General features: G+C 35.6%; 1 protein-coding gene across 1 annotated transcript; it reads left to right on the plus strand.

Annotated features, from left to right (window-relative positions):
• The first annotated feature begins 505 nt into the window (after positions 1-505).
• Positions 506-14648, plus strand: LOC131643563 (uncharacterized). Its single transcript, XM_058913815.1, has 14 exons — positions 506-696; positions 786-927; positions 1427-1545; positions 1629-1710; positions 1844-1986; positions 2694-2841; positions 2929-2993; positions 10866-10977; positions 12686-12820; positions 12980-13017; positions 13110-13202; positions 13700-13783; positions 13856-14011; positions 14298-14648. The coding sequence occupies exons 1-14, from the start codon at positions 628-630 to the stop codon at positions 14436-14438; spliced, it is 1527 nt and encodes a 508-aa protein (XP_058769798.1). The 5' UTR covers positions 506-627; the 3' UTR covers positions 14439-14648.
• Positions 14649-18741: the final 4093 nt, after the last annotated feature.

The following is an 18741-nucleotide window of genomic DNA, read 5'->3' on the forward strand; positions in this document are numbered from 1 at the left end:
ACCGTTGTAATTTCTTAGATCTCTTAGTTTTCTTAATTTTTTGTTTGAAATTTCGTTGTAATATTGATTAATCAATGAATCAATGCAATGTCTTTTATGGTTAAAAATGCCTCTGTTCTGGTTTACTGGGTTTGGGCTGATTCCGTAGATGCACATGCGGAAGACTTTCTTAGGTGCATTTATGGAACAAAACAACGTTAAACAAAAAAAAGGTACTTTCGAAGATGCATCTACGAAAGCACAAGGGCAAAATCGTCAATTCGATGATGCGTAAGAAGGATATGGGATTGGTTGAGAAATTGTCCTAATTTATAGCAAAAATATAAAATAAAGTTAGGTATACAACAATTTATAATTTAATACACTTAAAAAGGTAGTGATTTATAACACTAAATATAAAATAAAGTTTAATTTAAAAGAGTACATACCATTATACCAAGAATCGAACTCGCGATCTTTTAAGCTTTCGTCATACCCCTTACCACTTAACTACTGAGAAACATAACAAAACCAACTTCTAGGTTAAGAAAATAACTATCGGAAAAGTATCACAGAACTCAAAGCCCTAAACCCCTTCCCGCGCCTTTCTCTCTTCAATCTCCTCAACGCCGTTTCTCTCGCACCGAAATGGCTCCACAGTGGGGAATCAAGTTCGCCGTCTACCTCATCACCAACCACTTCGGCAAAATCGTCGCTGTATCACTCTCTAACCCTTTCTCTCTTTCTCTTCTTCTCCTTTATCGCTGATTTTCAAGTAACATATTGTTGATTTTTTGTGTCTTCAGAACGTTTGTGAAAATCTACTTAACCATGGCGCTCTCACTCTGGACCTGGTTATTCGCTACACGGAACTTTCCCCGGAGCATGCTAAGAACGCATTGCTTGTGTTAATTCAACACAATTGTGTCCAGGCTTTTGTTGCAGCAGGTAATAGTATCAATGTTATGAAACTCGGTCATCGAAAATACGATACTGCATGTCCACACCGATATAAATTTGATAAATAAATAAATTAAACGCAATCACAAGTGTGATGTCGGTTTCGGAAACTGGCACGGACAGAGACACATCTTTTTCAGAGGTGTCGGTGCTCCATAGGTTATGGTTTATTCCTCTTTTTTATTAACTATCTATTTGCAATGAATATGTTGGAGTAAAGCAAAATTATAAAAAACAAATCATGGTTTTAAATTGCGGTTTTCGGTGCGGTAAAACTTGGAAAATGCTGTTGAAATGGTGATTGCGGAGACCTCAAAATCTTTTATATTGTGTCTACAGGTGCTGTTGCAGACTACAGTTTAAAATCTTGGTGTTGATGATTTGTCATAGTTTTTGATGAATTATGTGTATTTGCTATTAAATTATGCTCCATTAGTGGATGATGAAGTGACGTGGTGATGATTTTTCTGGATAAATTTAAATGCAGGTGGTGATGAAGATGGGTCGAGAGTTAAGACACAATACATGGTGTTGTTTGATAACATACTCCATCGACTGAGATTTCCAAAATTCATGGAGATAGTATCTGGGGAGCTTGATGACAAAGTTGGTTTTGGTCTTTGCTTTTCTTTGAAGCTTTTCAACTCGAGTCTTAAAATGCTGAAAGGATTTTTCCACTTGTTTTGCAGTGTACGAAAATTTTTGAGGGTTTGCTCCGCGATGGTAGACTTACCATGAAACAAATGGTTGACAGAGAAAGTCAAGGAAAAGGCATGTGTTTTACTTGGCTCATATTTATATATCGAGAGCATTGTAATTCTAATTTCTTCAGCTTAACTATATGTCACTAAATAGTGAATCCTCTCAATCTGTCAATCTCAAAATCACGTGTTTTTATTTTCAGAAAATGCAGCGGCTGCAGCTGCTGTACGAGAGAGCCTTCTTAAACTTCTGATGGCTCGATTTGTTGAGCGCTGCCCACTCCCTGAGGCTAGGGTAGTTGAAGAAGAAATTGTTACTAAGAAGCGTGGTGCTAAAGGGTCCCAGGTAATTGTATACTTGTCGGCTTGTCGCAATTTCTTGATCAATGATTTTGGGCAAAACCAGACATTCTGCATCTAATTTGTATAGATCACAGGTCCTTTCTGACGGGATTTCAGTCACTAACAGTTATGTTGAGGAATCACAAGGCTTTGTTTGATTGATTTTCTCTTTTTTCTCTATTGTTATCACAAGGCTTTGTTTGATTGCTTTTCTCTTTTTTCTCTATTGTTTTCTTTTATGTTATTTTGTTTTGGGAGATTTATCTTCATTTCTCGCTAATTTCTGTGATTTGTCTTTATTATATAAAATGTGTTTTATTTTAATCTTTTACTTCTTTTTCTTTTAACTTTTGAACAAGGAAATATCTAGCAATTATCTCTGCTAGTAACGCCCATGGTTAGTAATTTTTTATTATGAAGTTTGATTATGAAAATTCAAGCAATGAATTAAATCTACTAGTTAATTCATTCAGGTACTGTAACACAGTTCATGCTTCATTAAATGCTTCCTGCTTAGGATTTTTACAGGCAGGCTTATGGTTCATCATTTGCATAAATGAAAAAAAGGAGTGTTGAAAAGTAGATAATTAATGAGATTTTTATGCCACAATTCATCATTTTGATTGACAATGCCACTACATTGTGTTCACTCTTGTAAGCGTAATAAGATTTTTGCTGATGCTGTTCGATTTCATCATTTGTATCCTATAGACTTTCAAAGCACCAGCAACAAAAGAACAACGCGTTATAGAAGCTGCAGTGCGTGGGGATATGATTAGATTTTCACTCAATGCAGATATAGGATGTAATAGTGATGGAGAAACAAATCCAGCTGATACAAGCGTTGCCGAAAATGATGGTAAGACTCTTGTTATCTTGTGTGAGAACTGAGTGGACTTATTATTTTGCTAGTGATATTTTAAAGTGGATACAAAATATGGTGCAGCAAAAGAGGACTTAATTCTTTGGCGTGCAAATTTTGAGGAGTTCGTACGTCATCTTAGGGACAAGGTTTGTTTTACTAGAATTTCCTATTTGAACTACATGCCATTGCTACCCACCCAGATTTAGTTTTTTTTTGTGATTTTTATAACTCAACAAGCTGGGAGAGGGCTGCCAATATAGTTAAATGTTGTGAATTGAAAATACAAATGGTTTATGTGAAGAAGCTTGATAGAATTAAAATCCACTCTTAGCCTTTATAAATGCAACACTGCCGTTTACAAGTAGGGTGGTAATAAGCTAGGCCGAGGCGACGTGGCCTATGGTCTAGCACTCTAGCTTCAATCCCATGCTAAGCTAGATTTTTTTTCATAAAAGAGACAAGGCTTAGACTTATCTAGAAACCTATTTAGCTAAAGATGCCAGAATCCAGGCCACAAAAATGCCTTTTAGACCTATCAGACCAACCTACTTAACTAAATATAAATAATATTTTTATATTACTATTGCTATATTATATTATATTAGATTTTGTACGGTGTTAAAATCTTTTCTATATTTTAAGCATATTAGCTTACATTATTTTTTGACATATTTAAATATTATTATAAAATGTGTTAAAAGTTTTACATCGGACAATTTATGGCCTGAACACATGCTTATAAGTGGGGACAATCCTATCTCTACAAACCGGTTTTATAGGAATGGGTTAGGCCCAACCATATTTCTTAACAAAATATAATTGAAAAAGGATCTCATAGAGTCATAATCCCTAAAATGTCAGGTTAAATCTCAATATAGAACTTAGTCTCAGTAGCCTATTAGCTTGTTAGTCTATTTAAAGGTCAGTCAGATTGCTTATTTAAACAAATTAATATTAAATAGACTTTAAACAAACTAACATGCTGATAGGTTCTTGTATGAATAAGTGAATAAGAGATAGAAATAATGAATAGAGAGAATGAAGGCTACTGTAATTGAATTGATAATGGAGACAATTACAATAATGAAGAAAAAGAAATGCAGTAACAAACTGGTAGTGGAACTACCAATTCCCCAAAGCACGCAGTGCTCCCAAATCACCAAAGTGACCCCACCACTCTAACTGAATTCTTGGCTAAATTATTCTCTCTCTCTGTTACTACCTATATAGTCCTTCTCTCCATGCACTCCATGCATTAAGTAGCCACGTCATCATTCATCACTTCTTTCCCCTTCTTTCTTGAGTAGACCCTCCATATTCTTGGTTTGGGCCCAAGGTCAAGGCCCACTCCACGATCCACGTTTCTATCAATACCCTTCTCCTCTGAAACAGCCTTGTCCTCAAGGCTAAACTCAGGGAATTGACCGCGCAGAAAATCATTATCTTACCAAGTTACATCCTCTAGAGGCTTGTTCTTCCATTTGATCAAACTTTGATGCACTGGCGCACTCCCCTGCATAGTCACTCTAGATCCCATCACCAGCTCTGGATACACATCAACATCATCTGTTATCTCTAGCTCTTTAGGAAGCTCACCTTGAACTTGATACTCCCCAATGGCCTTCTTAAGCAAGGATACGTGAAACACCGGATGAATCCGTGATTGCTCCGGCAATTGCAACCTGTAAGCCACCTCTCCGACTTTAGCCAAAACCTTGAAAGGCCCATAAAAACGAGCAGCTAGCTTTTGATTAATTCGCTTCACAACTGACTGTTGCCGGTGAGGGCGTAGTTTTAAGAAAACCCATTCCCCTACTGCAAAACTCAAGTCCCTTCTTTTCTTATTAGCATAGCCTGTCATCTGTTCTTGAGCTCTCTGAAGATGTAATTTGAGTTGTTTGAGAGCTTCATCTCTCTCACTCAACTCTAGAGCCACAGCAGCTACTTTTGTCTCATTTGTCAGGAACCTTAACAAACTAGGAGGTTTTCTCCCATAAACCACCTCAAATGGAGTCTTACCAATAGACACATGATATGTTGTGTTATACCAGTATTCAGACCAAGAGATCCAGTTTGACCACGTTTTCGGTTGGTCGGAAGCAAAGCATCGTAAATAACTCTCCAAGCACCTATTAATCACTTCCGTTTGTCCATCCGTTTCCGGATGATATGCAGAATTCATATGCAACTTGGTACCTTGCAACTTAAATAACTCCATCCAAAAATTGCTAATGAATAAAGGATCCCGATCGCTTACGAGGGACTTAGGAATACCATGTAGCCTTACTATCTCCTTGACAAACAACTCAGCAATGGACTTAGCAGTATAAGGATGCTTTAATAAAATAAAATGACTATATTTTGATAGTCTATCCACAACTACTAAAACAGCCTCATAACCCTTCGATTTTGGCAGCCCGGTAATAAAGTCTAATGATAGATCTTCCCATATAGCATTGGGAATAGGGAGAGGTTGTAGTAAACCTCCTGGTGTGGTAGCAACATATTTCTGCCTTTGACACACATCGCATGATCGGACAAAATCCCTTACACTTTTCTGCATCCCAACCCAATATAAGTTATCTGCTAATCTTCTGTAAGTTCTGTGAAATCCAGAATGTCCCCCAGTAGGAGTATTGTGATATTCTTCCAAAAGAGTGGGGATAGAAGGTGATTTCGGAGAGATAACTAACCTGCCATGATAAAATAAAACCCCTTGTCTGACACAGAACCCAGGTTTAGTCTCAGGGTGCACTTGTAGTTCCTGGATCACTTTTTGAATTTCTGGATCATTGGTTACTTCATCAAACAGTTTCTTACTATCCACCCACACAGGATAAGATACCATTGTACTCATTTCAGCTTCATCATAACATCTGGAAAGAGCGTCTGCTGCTTTATTCTCCAGGCCTGGTTTGTATTTAACTTCAAATTGGTAGCCGAGTAATTTGGCTAACCAACACTGCTGATCTGGAGACGTCACCCTCTGTTGCAAAAAATGTTTCAGGCTTTTATGGTCAGTATAGACTGTGAACGGGTTCCCCAAAAGATAGTGCCTCCAGTGCTGAATACATAAAACTAAAGCCATTAATTCTTTCTCGTAGACTGACTTAGCAAGGTTCCCATCCGATAAAGCTTTACTAAAGAAAGCTACTGGTTGTCTCTGCTGCATAAGAACTGCCCCAATGCCCCGACCGGCTGCATCACATTCCACTTCAAATGGTAGGGAAAAATTAGGCAGAACCAGGACTGGTGGTGAAGTCATGATTTCTTTCATCTGCTTAAAAGCTGTAATAGCTTCTGCACCCCATGCAAAGTTATCTTTCTTGGTGAGTTCAGTAAGAGGTTTTGCCACTTTGCCATAATCTCTAATGAACTTCCTATAATATCCTGTGAGACCTAAAAATCCACGAACCCCCTTCACATTTTTAGGTTCCGGCCAATCTAATATACATCTGACTTTTTCCGGATCTACCGCAACTCCCTCTCCCGAAATGATATGTCCGAGGTAATCAATCTGTGTGCAACCAAACTTGCATTTAGACTGATTAGCAACAAAGCAATTTGCTAACAAAACAGTTAGAACCTGTTTCAGATGGTTCTGATGTTCCTGGATATCTCTACTGTAAACTAAGATGTCATCAAAAAAGACTAAGACAAACTTTCTCAAGAATGGCCTAAAAATATCATTCATCGTGGCTTGGAAAGTAGCTGGGGCATTCATCAAGCCAAAGGGCATAACAAGATACTCATAATGGCCATTATGAGTTCTAAAAGCTGTTTTGTGGATGTCATCCTCATGTACTCTAATTTGGTGATAACCCGACTTAAGATCAATTTTTGAAAAAATAGTTGCTCCATAAAGCTCATCTAGTAATTCATCTACGATGGGAATCGGATACTTATCCGGAATTGTAGCTTTGTTTAAAACTCTATAATCCACACACATTCTCCAACTTTTGTCCTTCTTTTTGACAAGAATAACAGGACTTGAGAAGGCACTCATACTAGGCCTGATGACTCCTACTTTCAATAGCTCATGAACCTGCCTCTCAATTTCTTCCTTTTGATGGTGAGGGTACCGGTAAGGCCTAACACTGACTGGACCATGATCAGGGAACAATTTTATTTGATGCACTTGAGGCCTCTTTGGTGGAAGTCTGATGCTGTCTCGGAACACCTCTGAGTAATGACTCAACACCCCCAACAGCTCTTGGTTCAAACTACCATCTCCTACTTCTTTCTCAAATTGAGACATCCACCACTCTCCTCCCAATCCTTCTTGTCTACCATCCAGAAACGAATTTAGAAAACAATGTTTGTCTTTGTTCTCTCCCTGTCCTTGCAAAGTTATAGATCTCCCTTCATGCCAAAACTGCATAGTTAAAGCTTTCCAGTCCATCATCACCTTCCCTAAGGTGCATAGCCATGAAACTCCCAGAATGATATCCAGCCCACCAAGGTCCAGTACCAACGCATCCACCCATACCTCCATAGAACCTAGATTCACTTTGACTCCTTTGCAAACTCCTTGTGACAATACCTTATGTCCATCTCCCAATTTGATCCTCCTAGCAGCCATAGGAGTGATAGACAAACCCAGAGCCGAGGTTAGCTTAGAAGAGATGAAGTTGTGGCTAGCTCCACTATCCACCAATACTACCACATCAATGTTCTCCAATTTGCCCCCGATCTTCATCGTGTTATACTCCCCCATACTTCCTAAGACTCCAATAACCTTGCATTCTGCCTCCACTTCTTCTTCTTTCTCCTCTACAGCTTCTTGAGTTTCTAGTGAGACAATCTCTCCTTCCTCATTCACACCTTCCCCTTCACCTAAGATCAACACCCTCAAAGATTTCTCAGGACACTTATGAAGTGTTGGATGGAATTTGCCTCCACATTTGAAGCACAAACCCTTTGCCCTTCTCTCCGCCATTTCATCGTTCTGGAGACTCCTAACCCCCTTCCATCGCTCCGACGACACAGTGCGACGGTCACTTTCAGCTTTTCTCCCCGTCGAAAACAAAGACGAGCTTGAATTTAGGTTAGAACCCATCGAACCCGTTTTGTGACTCGGGTTAGATCCACTTGGATTAGTGAATCGGGTTGTATCTTTTGGACTCGGGTTAGATCCGCTCCGACTCTTAAACATAAGCCCAGCCCATTCGTTGCGACCCATACGATCACCTCCCTTCTTCTTCCCGTAAGATCGATCTCCATCGTCGTCTTCTTCGTTCAATTCATCCTCCACATCTTTTGCGATTCGCATCATCTGCATACGTGTCACAGGATTCAGCGTACGAACTCGTCTTCTGATGTGAGGTTTCAACCCACTCATAAAGTAACCTAAATATTGTTCCTCAGGTAACCTTCCCACCTGTGAGGAGAGCAATTCGAAAGCTTCCACAAACTCCTCAACGCTTCCAGTTTGACGCAGTGCTGACAATTCTTCAAATGGATTCTCTAGCCGTCGTCCTCCGTAACGAGCGATTAACGCCTTCTTTAACTTCTCCCACGACAATTCGTCCTCCGTCTCCATCAAGAGGTTGAACCAATGTATGGTTGAACCTTCCATGCTCAGTCGAGCCAACTTCACACGCATTTCATCCGTTGTGTTTTGCACATCAAAATATATTTCAGCTCGAGTGATCCAAGCCACAGGATCCTCGCCTTCAAACAGTGGCAACTTCACCTTCTTGCCGGAAAGACGAGATTCAACTTGCGATGAGTCTCCCACAGACTTCTCACTCCCCTGATTCACTCCCTTCTGACTGATTTGTTTGCTCAGTTCACTCATAATCAGACTCTGTTGTTGCATCTGCTGGGCTAACGATTGCAACGTAACTTGCACATCACTCATCTGAACTTCCAATGCATCAATTCGGTCTCCCATTTGAGAACGCCGTCGCATCTACTATCGTCAGAAAATGGTGGTGATTGATCCGGTAGGTCGGACCAATTGATAGGTTCTTGTATGAATAAGTGAATAAGAGATAGAAATAATGAATAGAGAGAATGAAGGCTACTGTAATTGAATTGATAATGGAGACAATTACAATAATGAAGAAAAAGAAATGCAGTAACAAACTGGTAGTGGAACTACCAATTCCCCAAAGCACGCAGTGCTCCCAAATCACCAAAGTGACCCCACCACTCTAACTGAATTCTTGGCTAAATTATTCTCTCTCTCTGTTACTACCTATATAGTCCTTCTCTCCATGCACTCCATGCATTAAGTAGCCACGTCATCATTCATCACTTCTTTCCCCTTCTTTCTTGAGTAGACCCTCCATATTCTTGGTTTGGGCCCAAGGTCAAGGCCCACTCCACGATCCACGTTTCTATCACATGCCATAACGATTTTTAAAAGGCCATAGTAAGTTAGACCCATAAAAGAAACCTATGGCATGTAACAAGTTGGACATGGGTCTTGAACTATTTTATCAAGTCAGGTTAGTCTTGGCGAAGACTAGCTCAACCTAGCCTATTTTCACCTCTGTTTGCAAGTTGTCAAATGCATACTAGTAAGTAGTAACAATACAATAACAATCTTGATATAGACAGACAGTAAGAATCACCCTAGGTAGTCAATGGATGCCTATAGTGGCGCATTTGTGACAGAGCAGAGCTGCCTCTGGATGCTATGGTAATGCCAGGTGCAGTGCAAGTCACTGGCGGCTGCTGCAAACACTTTTCCGGAGAACAACACATGACGTGGCTTGGTAGTCGGAGTGCTTCGCGCCTGCGGCAGTGAAAGTTTTTTAAAATCCCTAAAAAAGGTAAATCTGGACAGAGAATTAGTGATTTCTCACAGCAGAAGGAGAAAGAGGGAGGGTGAAGAAGTGAAGAATCACAATAAAAGAATGAATACACAATACAAAGTGAGAATCGCGCAGAGGCGACACTGTAACTTTAACTTTTGCTAGGTTAAATTAAAGCAGAATAAGAGAGAAGACAAACTCAATCTATGGAAATAAACATCTACAAGACTCACAGAACCTAGGCCTTTATGGGAAAAAATGACAACAATAGTTTTTCTTCCTATTGGGAAGAAAATAATGCGAGTTTTAATAATAAATAAATAATAATATAATAAAGTAACATAATCAAATAAAAATATAATTATTTAGTAATAAAAGAACAATAATTAAAGAAAAATATTAATAATAATATTTACCAGTAGTTAAATAATTACTTGAACATATTTAGTATAAAATTATTTGGATTATATAGTATAAATCATGTATAAATTATTTAGATAAAAATAAATTTTCAAATAGCGGCTATCCCGCTATCCCAGTTTTGGGATTGATTGCCTAGGAATCACCTAAATTAGGTACTGATTGCATTTGCTGTACCCTAGCATAAACATCACTGAATTCTAAATTAGGTACTGATTGCTTTTGCTGTACCCTGGCATAAACCTCACTCAATTTTGAGTTCACAATGCTTCTGGGCCTAATTTCAATGCCCGACTTTGAAATCAGCTAGCTATGATCTGATTCATGCTGCCTTTATCTGTAAAGAATAAAGATTAGAAACTTGCAAACATAATGTTTCTTACAAAATCAGCTAAGGAATGATATCAATTGGTTTGTGTGCATGTACATAATTGGTTATCTTAATATTATGGTTAAGCCTAACTCAACCTTATAAAAAAGGCTTATATGGCAAGGGTTGCCTCCACTTATAAACATATCTTCAAGCCATATCTTAATCAATGTGGGATTCTTTAAAAGGTTCATTTTGTAATGCTTTGCAAAAAGCAGCTTAGCATTTATTACTTTTCCTGGTTGATGCTACTTTATTTATCTTAAGTATTAGCTGTGGCAACAGGGTATGTGTTGTAATTTCTGTGCTGGTGGTTTTCCTTTTAATATTAGATGTAAAATATTATAGTATTTTTATGGATATCGTGCTTGTATGAGTGAGATGGAATTGTTTGCTTTCTGTTTGCATTCGGCTGGTTGTCATTATTTGAAGAATGCACTCTAAACATTATATTCATTTTCCAGGCACTGATTGAGAATATAAGAACACGAGTGGATGATGGAGCTGCTATTGTCTTAAGTGCAATATTGAAGGCAACAAGAAATAAAGATAAAGAAGTGAAAATAGAAAAATCAGGTGATCTAGATTCCGTTTCACAAATTCTGTAAATTTATGATGTTAATATTCATGTCTTTTGGACGATACATATTTAGATAGTAATTACCTTTTTAATTTATATAATTTATGATGTTTGATGATTGCATGAGCCATGCCATACTCTGTTTGCTTTCAAGCTTTTACCTATTTTGCATTTCAAAGATTTATGCCTAAAAAAAAGATTTGATGAGTGGACAATCGTATTTGAGTGTTAGTTAATTACTTTAAGTTTAAGAAGTATATTTACTATAATGGCAAGATGATGCAATTGTAGTGCACTAATTTAAGTCAGTTTTGTTATCTTGTTCTTTTCTATTAGGCTTAGTTGCAGTTTTGATCTTTCTACTTTTACTCGCTCACGAAATTGGTCCCTATTTTAAAATCCATCAGTTTGGTCTCTTTCTCAAATTTATTGACTAAAAAATGGTGATGTGATATGGCATACAGTCTGATGATGTAGAATTATTCACATGAATTAATTATTTACTTATAATTAAGAGATTAACGGTAGTGTAATGACAATGTAAAATAGTTTTACAATGCCGTCCAATAGAAATTCATTACTCAGCCAAGTCATACCACTAACTTAAAAGTTACAGTCTGATTTGGCAGAATACAAGATGGTGATTGGTTGACAGTGTGAAATTAATCTACATTGTCAATGCATATTCTTTTTTCTCTATAATTAATTAAATTACAAAAATGAATAATTTTTGATGTTGATTGAAACAAAAGCTTTATTGAAGTCTTTTTGTAATTTCATTGGTGTTGTCTTGGGCAGTAGATAACCAACATAAAAAATCTGTCAAATTTGCATAGTATAGATAAACTATTTGATGTATTCTCATTTAATGCTGTAGAAAATTATTTAGGTTGTGCCACCTTTAAATCTTAGCTTAACCTGAAGGTGGGTGACACTTTCTTATTAAATTTTGGAAGGATCATTGGCAGAAAATTTCCCTCTTAATTATTCTATGCCATGCCTTTATTATTTTTTTTCTCAACAAATTTCATTTCCTCAACTTTTAGTGTTTAAGATTCCATTATAAGTAAAAGTATATATTTTTTCACCTCCACAGTTTTTGCAGTTTAAATTATATGTTTTTTCCAAGGTGGACTACTCCCTCTTGAGCCTCCTTGCCTCTTTTCATTACCTGGTCACTCGGATAAAAGGATCTGGTCCCTTGATATGTGTGTGATCCATGGTCTTACAGTGGTTGTCTATGTAATTCCTTTTGCAGCAATTTTTGTGAATGTTGGATGTTTCCCACTCCTATGATCCGTTTCCCACTCCTATGATCCGCAACCTATTCTCGATAAATACTTTTCATGGTTTTCGTAGAAATAATGAAGTTTTTTAATTAAAAAAAATATTGCAACCTTTTTACCCTTCCAGTGCATTTAGCTAAAGCATAATTTGTGATTTTAAGAAGGATTTGATGGCACAATACTTGATTTATGGTTTAAATTGGGTGTTTGGCTTCTATTTAGTGTAAGGCATACAGCCTTTTAAATTTGGTTTCCTCAGTAGATTTGTTTGTTGTTTTTCGTAGTTGTTTTCTGTTTCATCCTCATGTTTACAAATAAGATCTCTATCTCATTGTACTCTCAGGGGCTCGTGTTTACAAATAAGATCTCTATCTCATTGTACTCTCAGGGGCTTACACTATCTTGTTCTATGTTTCAGTTCCCTTACCGTTGGATACAATTTTCTCAGAGGTGATTAAGACTGAAAATGGCCGAACTATGACCATAGATCGTGTTAAAGGTGCTCTTGTCCAGCTGGGCTGTTCAAATCAGATGTTATATGAATATATTGTTGGTACGCCAATATCTCTTTACCTAGTGTTAGACTATATTTTGTGACAAAATATACACCTGACCTACCATTATATTTATTTAGTTATGCAAAACAATCTCTAACCCATTTCTGGTTCCTTTGATATGTTATTGTTCTTAACTTCTTTCTTTTCTTTTCCAGATTTTAAGCACATTCTTCGATGGGCTCGAAATGAAGAGGTTTTTTTTTTCATCGTTGTGTTTATAAATATCTCACTCACATATTCATAATTTACTTATGAAGAGCTGTGCTTTTGTGTGCTATGTTGCAGGTTGAGTCAATTGTGCTAAAAAGGTATGGAAGGGATGCCTACAGAATGTTCAGGCATCTATCCAAGGAAAATCAGTTTTGCCCGACTGATAAGGTGATAAACTCTTGTTGATAAAATTGTCAAACATAAATTTTGCCAATAAACAAAGGGGACTTTATTGACAATAAACATAAAGTTTGAGATTCTAGTTTAACTAACTTGTTATATCTGGGTTATTGTTAGCTGCCATAATCCGCTAAAATTCTGAGGGACTAACTATTTGAGTAATACATTTAGGATATGTCTGATAAATGTGAAAATTTGAATTGATTTGGAATAGCTTTCCTCTTTCTATTTCCTTCTTTTACTTCTACTAATTGACATATAACCTCATTTACAAAAGCTTTTAGAATCTGATGTGTATTAACGTCATGTACATTAACACTCCATGATGCTGCATGTGCCAAAAAAAAAATATTATACGGATTACTATATTGGTATTGTATGTTAGTGATTATAAATTCATAAGTTTCTTTTTAAACTGAAAACAAATAAAATTTTAATACTATATTTACTTATCTGGCCTTTCAATCCTTCTCTTTTCTGTGCAGCTTGCAGATGCTACTCTTGTAGATAAAAAGGAAGCTTCAAAGTTACTGTATCAATTATGGAAGGAAAACTACTTGCATATGGAGGTGACTAATTATCCTTTTTAATATTTACAAACTCTGATATTTAATCTTTACATTATTTAATCTTTGTTGCAGAAATTATCCGTCACCGGAGCAAATACTAGACCAGTACCAATTTTAATGTGGAAAGTTAATCAGCCTCTGCTTTGGGAAAATGTTCTGGACGAGATGTACCACGGTGCCTTAAATTTGAAACTAAGAATGGCTTTTGAGCAAGAAAAGGAAGAAGAGGTTAGTAAATGTTGATATTTCTAAATATAATCTTAGCTGCTATACTATTGGAATTTGGAGCTTATGTTTTCACGGATTTTTGCCGCCATAACATCCGTCAGAAAATCTTGGAAAATTGACTTTTCTTAATCTCGCTCAGAAGCAAAATGTTCATGATTTTTGTTATTTGACGGTGTTGCCATATTATACGACACAATGCTATGCTTATATTCAGTGTATTGACCTCAGTTCCTGCATTTGAGCTATGTTATGTTACACAAATTAATATTGTTGCTGCTTGTTCCAGATTATAAATACTCCTAAGGCCAAGATTAATGAGTCTCTGCCACTGCTGAAGAAATACAAACGGCTACAAAATGTTTTATTACTCTTGGGATCATCGTTGATGAAACTTGATGACGCTCTTATGCTATTCCATGACTTCTGAATATATCGAGGGATCGCAAATTTTGATATTTTATAATCGAATAATACTCCGAATGCAATTGGAGCATTCACATGAAATTTATTTTCTTTTGATGTAATTGATTGGTATTTAACTGAGTAGCAGATATTTAATTTCCTTTGAATGTGTTGGTTAAGTTTGTTGCTAAAAGTAAACGTTACTAATGAAATAGCTAGCTAGTTTTAATTGTTATTCAATGATAAAATAATATTTCATGCTAATCCCTTACCCCTTTGTCTTATATTAAGCGTGGTTTAAGGGTAAGTTTTACAGAAATGAGAATATTCAAATTAACAAAAGAACAAAAAGAAATGAGAAATTTATCAACTAATAAAAAAGAAGGGAAGATGGAATATTTGTTAAACTCTCCTTTGTCGACTCCATTTAAGTTCATCCAATGTCCTTATAACATGACCCTTTGAAAAAATTATTCAATATGCTAAATTTTATGATAAATTATTAATTATTAGAGTATCCTTGTTAACATAGTATTTTATTTCTCAATAATAATGATATATTGTTGAAAAATATAATTACTAAAACATGGATATTATTAAATTACAAATATATGAAACAAACAATTCAAACATGATGATATGTATGTTTGGATTGATGATAGAGCTGAAAATCGTTCTATTGTTTGATTATTTTATTAAAAATATTTTATTCTATTGCATACACTCTAAATTAGATGGGATAAAAAATAAATGATTAAATGAAATAGATTTCATCATATTACATTCTATTCTATCCATTTGTCACAAATTGAAATAGAATCTCATTATTCGTCATTTCCTTCCGTTTGATCACATTCTATCAACGTCACCATAAGTGTTTTTAGAATTTGGCTAATTAAGTTATTTTTGGTTACTCAACTGCAGTCGGAAGTCGAATCCTTTTTGCCAAGATTTTAAGAAATGGGTAAGTGCAACTTCTATATCACTATTTCTATGTCACTAGACTTACTTTTTAACTGATTTATAAGGTTACCAAACACACACTAAAGCTTCTACCATAATGTACCACCATCCCAAACACATGCATAGTGTTATGTGCAAATAGATAATTCAAGTGCTGTAACCGATTATTACATGAGTGTAACTGGTTATAGGTATGAAGAAAAGATAAATAAACTGAAAAATGTAGTTTTGTCATTTACGCATTCGCAATAATCAGTTATATTGTTATGATATTTCTAGTGTTTAGCAACCGTAATCGGTTATAGATTTTGTGTAATCAGTTACAGGTAAGAAATTTCAGTTTTCTAGTTATTTGATGTTATTGCTTGTGTCTCAATTCACTTGTATCTTGCATAAATACCTCGGAGTTATTATCTATAATATAAGAAAATTAATAGTTGTGGAAAAGTCTAAAATACCCTTATTTGATTTTTTGCCACCACATTAAAATTGTGGTTTTTTGGTTTTGTACCATAAAGTTCTTAATTTTATTATTAAAATAATACAACTTTTATATTTTATCAAACTTATCAAATGTCTCTCTATTCTCTATTTTTTTCTCTTTCATCACTTTCTCACTTCTTTCTTCCAAAAAAAAAATTATCAATCTATAATATAAGAAAATTAATGGCTGTGGAAAAGTCCAAAATACCTTTATTTTTGTGAATGATACCTTAACAAAAATGAAGTCTGTATACGGGAAAAAATCTATTATTGACCTAAATATTTTTATATACGAGAAATTGTATTTATGATCAAATATTTTTGATAAAAAATGGTATATGGGAAAAAATATATTATTGATTTAAATATTTTAATATACGAAAAATATATTATTGATCTAAATATTTTTTTTTTAAAAATGGTATACGGGAAAAAATTTATTATTGATCTAAATAATCTTATATACAAAGTTTACTATTGATCCAAATATTTTTGTGAATGATACCTAAACAAAAATGAATTTTGTACGGGAAAAAAATCTATTATTGATTTAAATATTTTTATATACGGGAAATGGTATTTATGATTAAATATTTTTAATCCAAAAATGGTATACGGGAAAAAATATATTATTGATCTAAATATTTTTATATATGAAATAATCAATTATTAATCTAATTTTTTTTAACATTTTTTAAAAAAATCAATGATGTATTCAAATTCGCGTAAATCGAACAGAACCCGTGCGTATGCACGGGTTTGTTACTAGTTATTATAAATGTTAATGAAAGTGCAATTTCTCACCCTCAATTATATTCTCTCTCTAATTTTTTATCTCTCCCTCTCACTCTCCACATTCAAATCCTCCATTTTTACTAACCTTGTGATTCTAAGTTCCAACATTTGACATCAAGGGCCTGGTTCGATCCACAAAACACCTAATGTTCAATCTGAATTCTGTCTCCAATGAAAAAAATCCCTACAAACCTACACATCCTTGATGCGAAGAATAATGACAAGTGGTGGAAGCAAATAATTGTGTTGTTTGACTATCAAGTTGTTCTTGAAGTGATCAAGAACAGGGTAAATCCTCTTGTCGAAGGTGCAATGAATGCACAACGAGCAACACATAAGGAAGAAAAATATAAAGATTTCAAGGCGCTGTTTTTGATCCATCAATGTGTGGATGGTGACAACTTTGAAAAAGTTGGTGATTGTGAATAGTCAAAGCAAGCGTGAGAAATCTTGGAGAAGACATATGCAAGGACTGACAAGGCCAAGGTTGTGAGGTTACAAACTCATAAACGTCAATTTGAATAATTCAAATGGAGGAAAGGAGACAATCAATGATTACGCGGTAAGAATTACTCGATTGGTGAACCAAGTAAAATCATGTGGAGAAACTGTTACGGAGCAGTATATTGTCGCAAAAATGTTGCCTTCTTTGACGATAAGATTTGAAAACATAGTTGTAGTCATTGAGGAATCGAAGGATCTTGCCACGATGAGTAAAGAGGAGTTACAAAGCTCTCTTGAGTTATGAGCAAAGGAGGGAAAAGAGAAATAGTAACAAGGAAAAGACAGAGATCGCTTTGCAAGGTTGTTTCAATGAGAAAGACAAGAAGTCAAAAGGAAAATAGTCCACAAGAGTAAAGAGAATTTTCAAAATTTTGATGGTAGAGAATCCCAAAATTCGAAGAATTCAACTTGTCAAATGGGTGTGAGCAGCTGCCATAAGAATGGTAGTCAAGAAAACTTTAGAAGCGAAAGGAAAAATATTGACTAGAGCAAGATGCAGTGCTTTGTTTGCCAAAAGTTTAGCCATTTTGCAAGACAATGTAACACCAACAAGAAGGAACCTCAAGTGGATGAGGTCAAAGTTGCAAGACAAAAGTTTGATGAGGAGAATACACACTTGGTTATGATCACAAAGGAGAAATGCAGCAGCAACAGGCTGGATGACATCATTAATAGCTGTTTCAGGAACGCTGTAGAACTATCAAGGTTAAGTTGAAGGTTATACTCCCTCCGTCCCAAATTATAAGAGAAATTCACTTTTTAGATTCATTGAATAATTAATGTATCTGGTCTGCATATAGACCAGATACATTAATTATTCAATGAATCAAAAAAGAGAATTTCTCTTATAATTTGGGACAGAGGGAGTATAACATATGTATCTTGCTACAGCTGCTCCTATGGATGTCAATAGAATATCAAGGTTGAGTATAAGGTTATATAGCATATGTGTCTTGCTACAGTGGCTAGTCGAGAAGAATGGATATGACACTATCGTCTTGGGCATCTCAATATTAGAAATCTCAATGCATTGCAAAAGAATAAAATGGTAATGGGTCTGCCATTGATCAACATACCAACTAAAATTTGTGAAAAGTGTGTGCAAGCGAAACAATACAAGGATAAATTCATCAAGGATGCAAGTTGTAGAACCAAGCATCACCTTGAGGTGGGGTCTTCCGATGTGTGTGCACATATGCAAGTTGATTCAATTGGTGATAATATAAGTTTTTGCACATTCATCCATTATCATAGTATAAAGATATGGACATACTATATCAAGAATGATCAACTTATGACAATATAGGTGAAAAACAACTGCTCATAGATCCTAAAAGCAATCCAAAATCAAAAGAGTTTGGTTCAGCATATGCAAATGTGGAATAACATGCAAATGAGTGCAAATTTTGCAACAAAGACAATGTATTATTCCTTCAAGGAGACGTATCCGAATGTGCAATGTCTTTTATGGTAATATGGCGCATCTAAGAGCTATGTTTGTGTTTTGGCTAGCATGTCATGGTCGACTTGCAACAAAAGAGAGACTTCGCAAGTTTGATCTGGTCGAGGATACTAGATGTTGT

The sequence above is a fragment of the Vicia villosa genome, linkage group LG1, assembly GCF_029867415.1.
Source record: "Vicia villosa cultivar HV-30 ecotype Madison, WI linkage group LG1, Vvil1.0, whole genome shotgun sequence".
In the NCBI taxonomy this organism is placed as follows: Eukaryota; Viridiplantae; Streptophyta; class Magnoliopsida; order Fabales; family Fabaceae; genus Vicia; species Vicia villosa.

Excerpts from the sequence above, each read along its gene's own strand:
- LOC131643563 (XM_058913815.1), top strand. The coding sequence starts at position 628 with ATGGCTCCACAGTGGGGAATCAAGTTCGCCGTCTACCTCATCACCAAC. Across the intron at positions 928-1,426 it reads CCAGGCTTTTGTTGCAGCAG|GTGGTGATGAAGATGGGTCG; the intron begins GTAATAGTATCA and ends ATTTAAATGCAG. Across the intron at positions 13,203-13,699 it reads AGTTTTGCCCGACTGATAAG|CTTGCAGATGCTACTCTTGT; the intron begins GTGATAAACTCT and ends TTTTCTGTGCAG.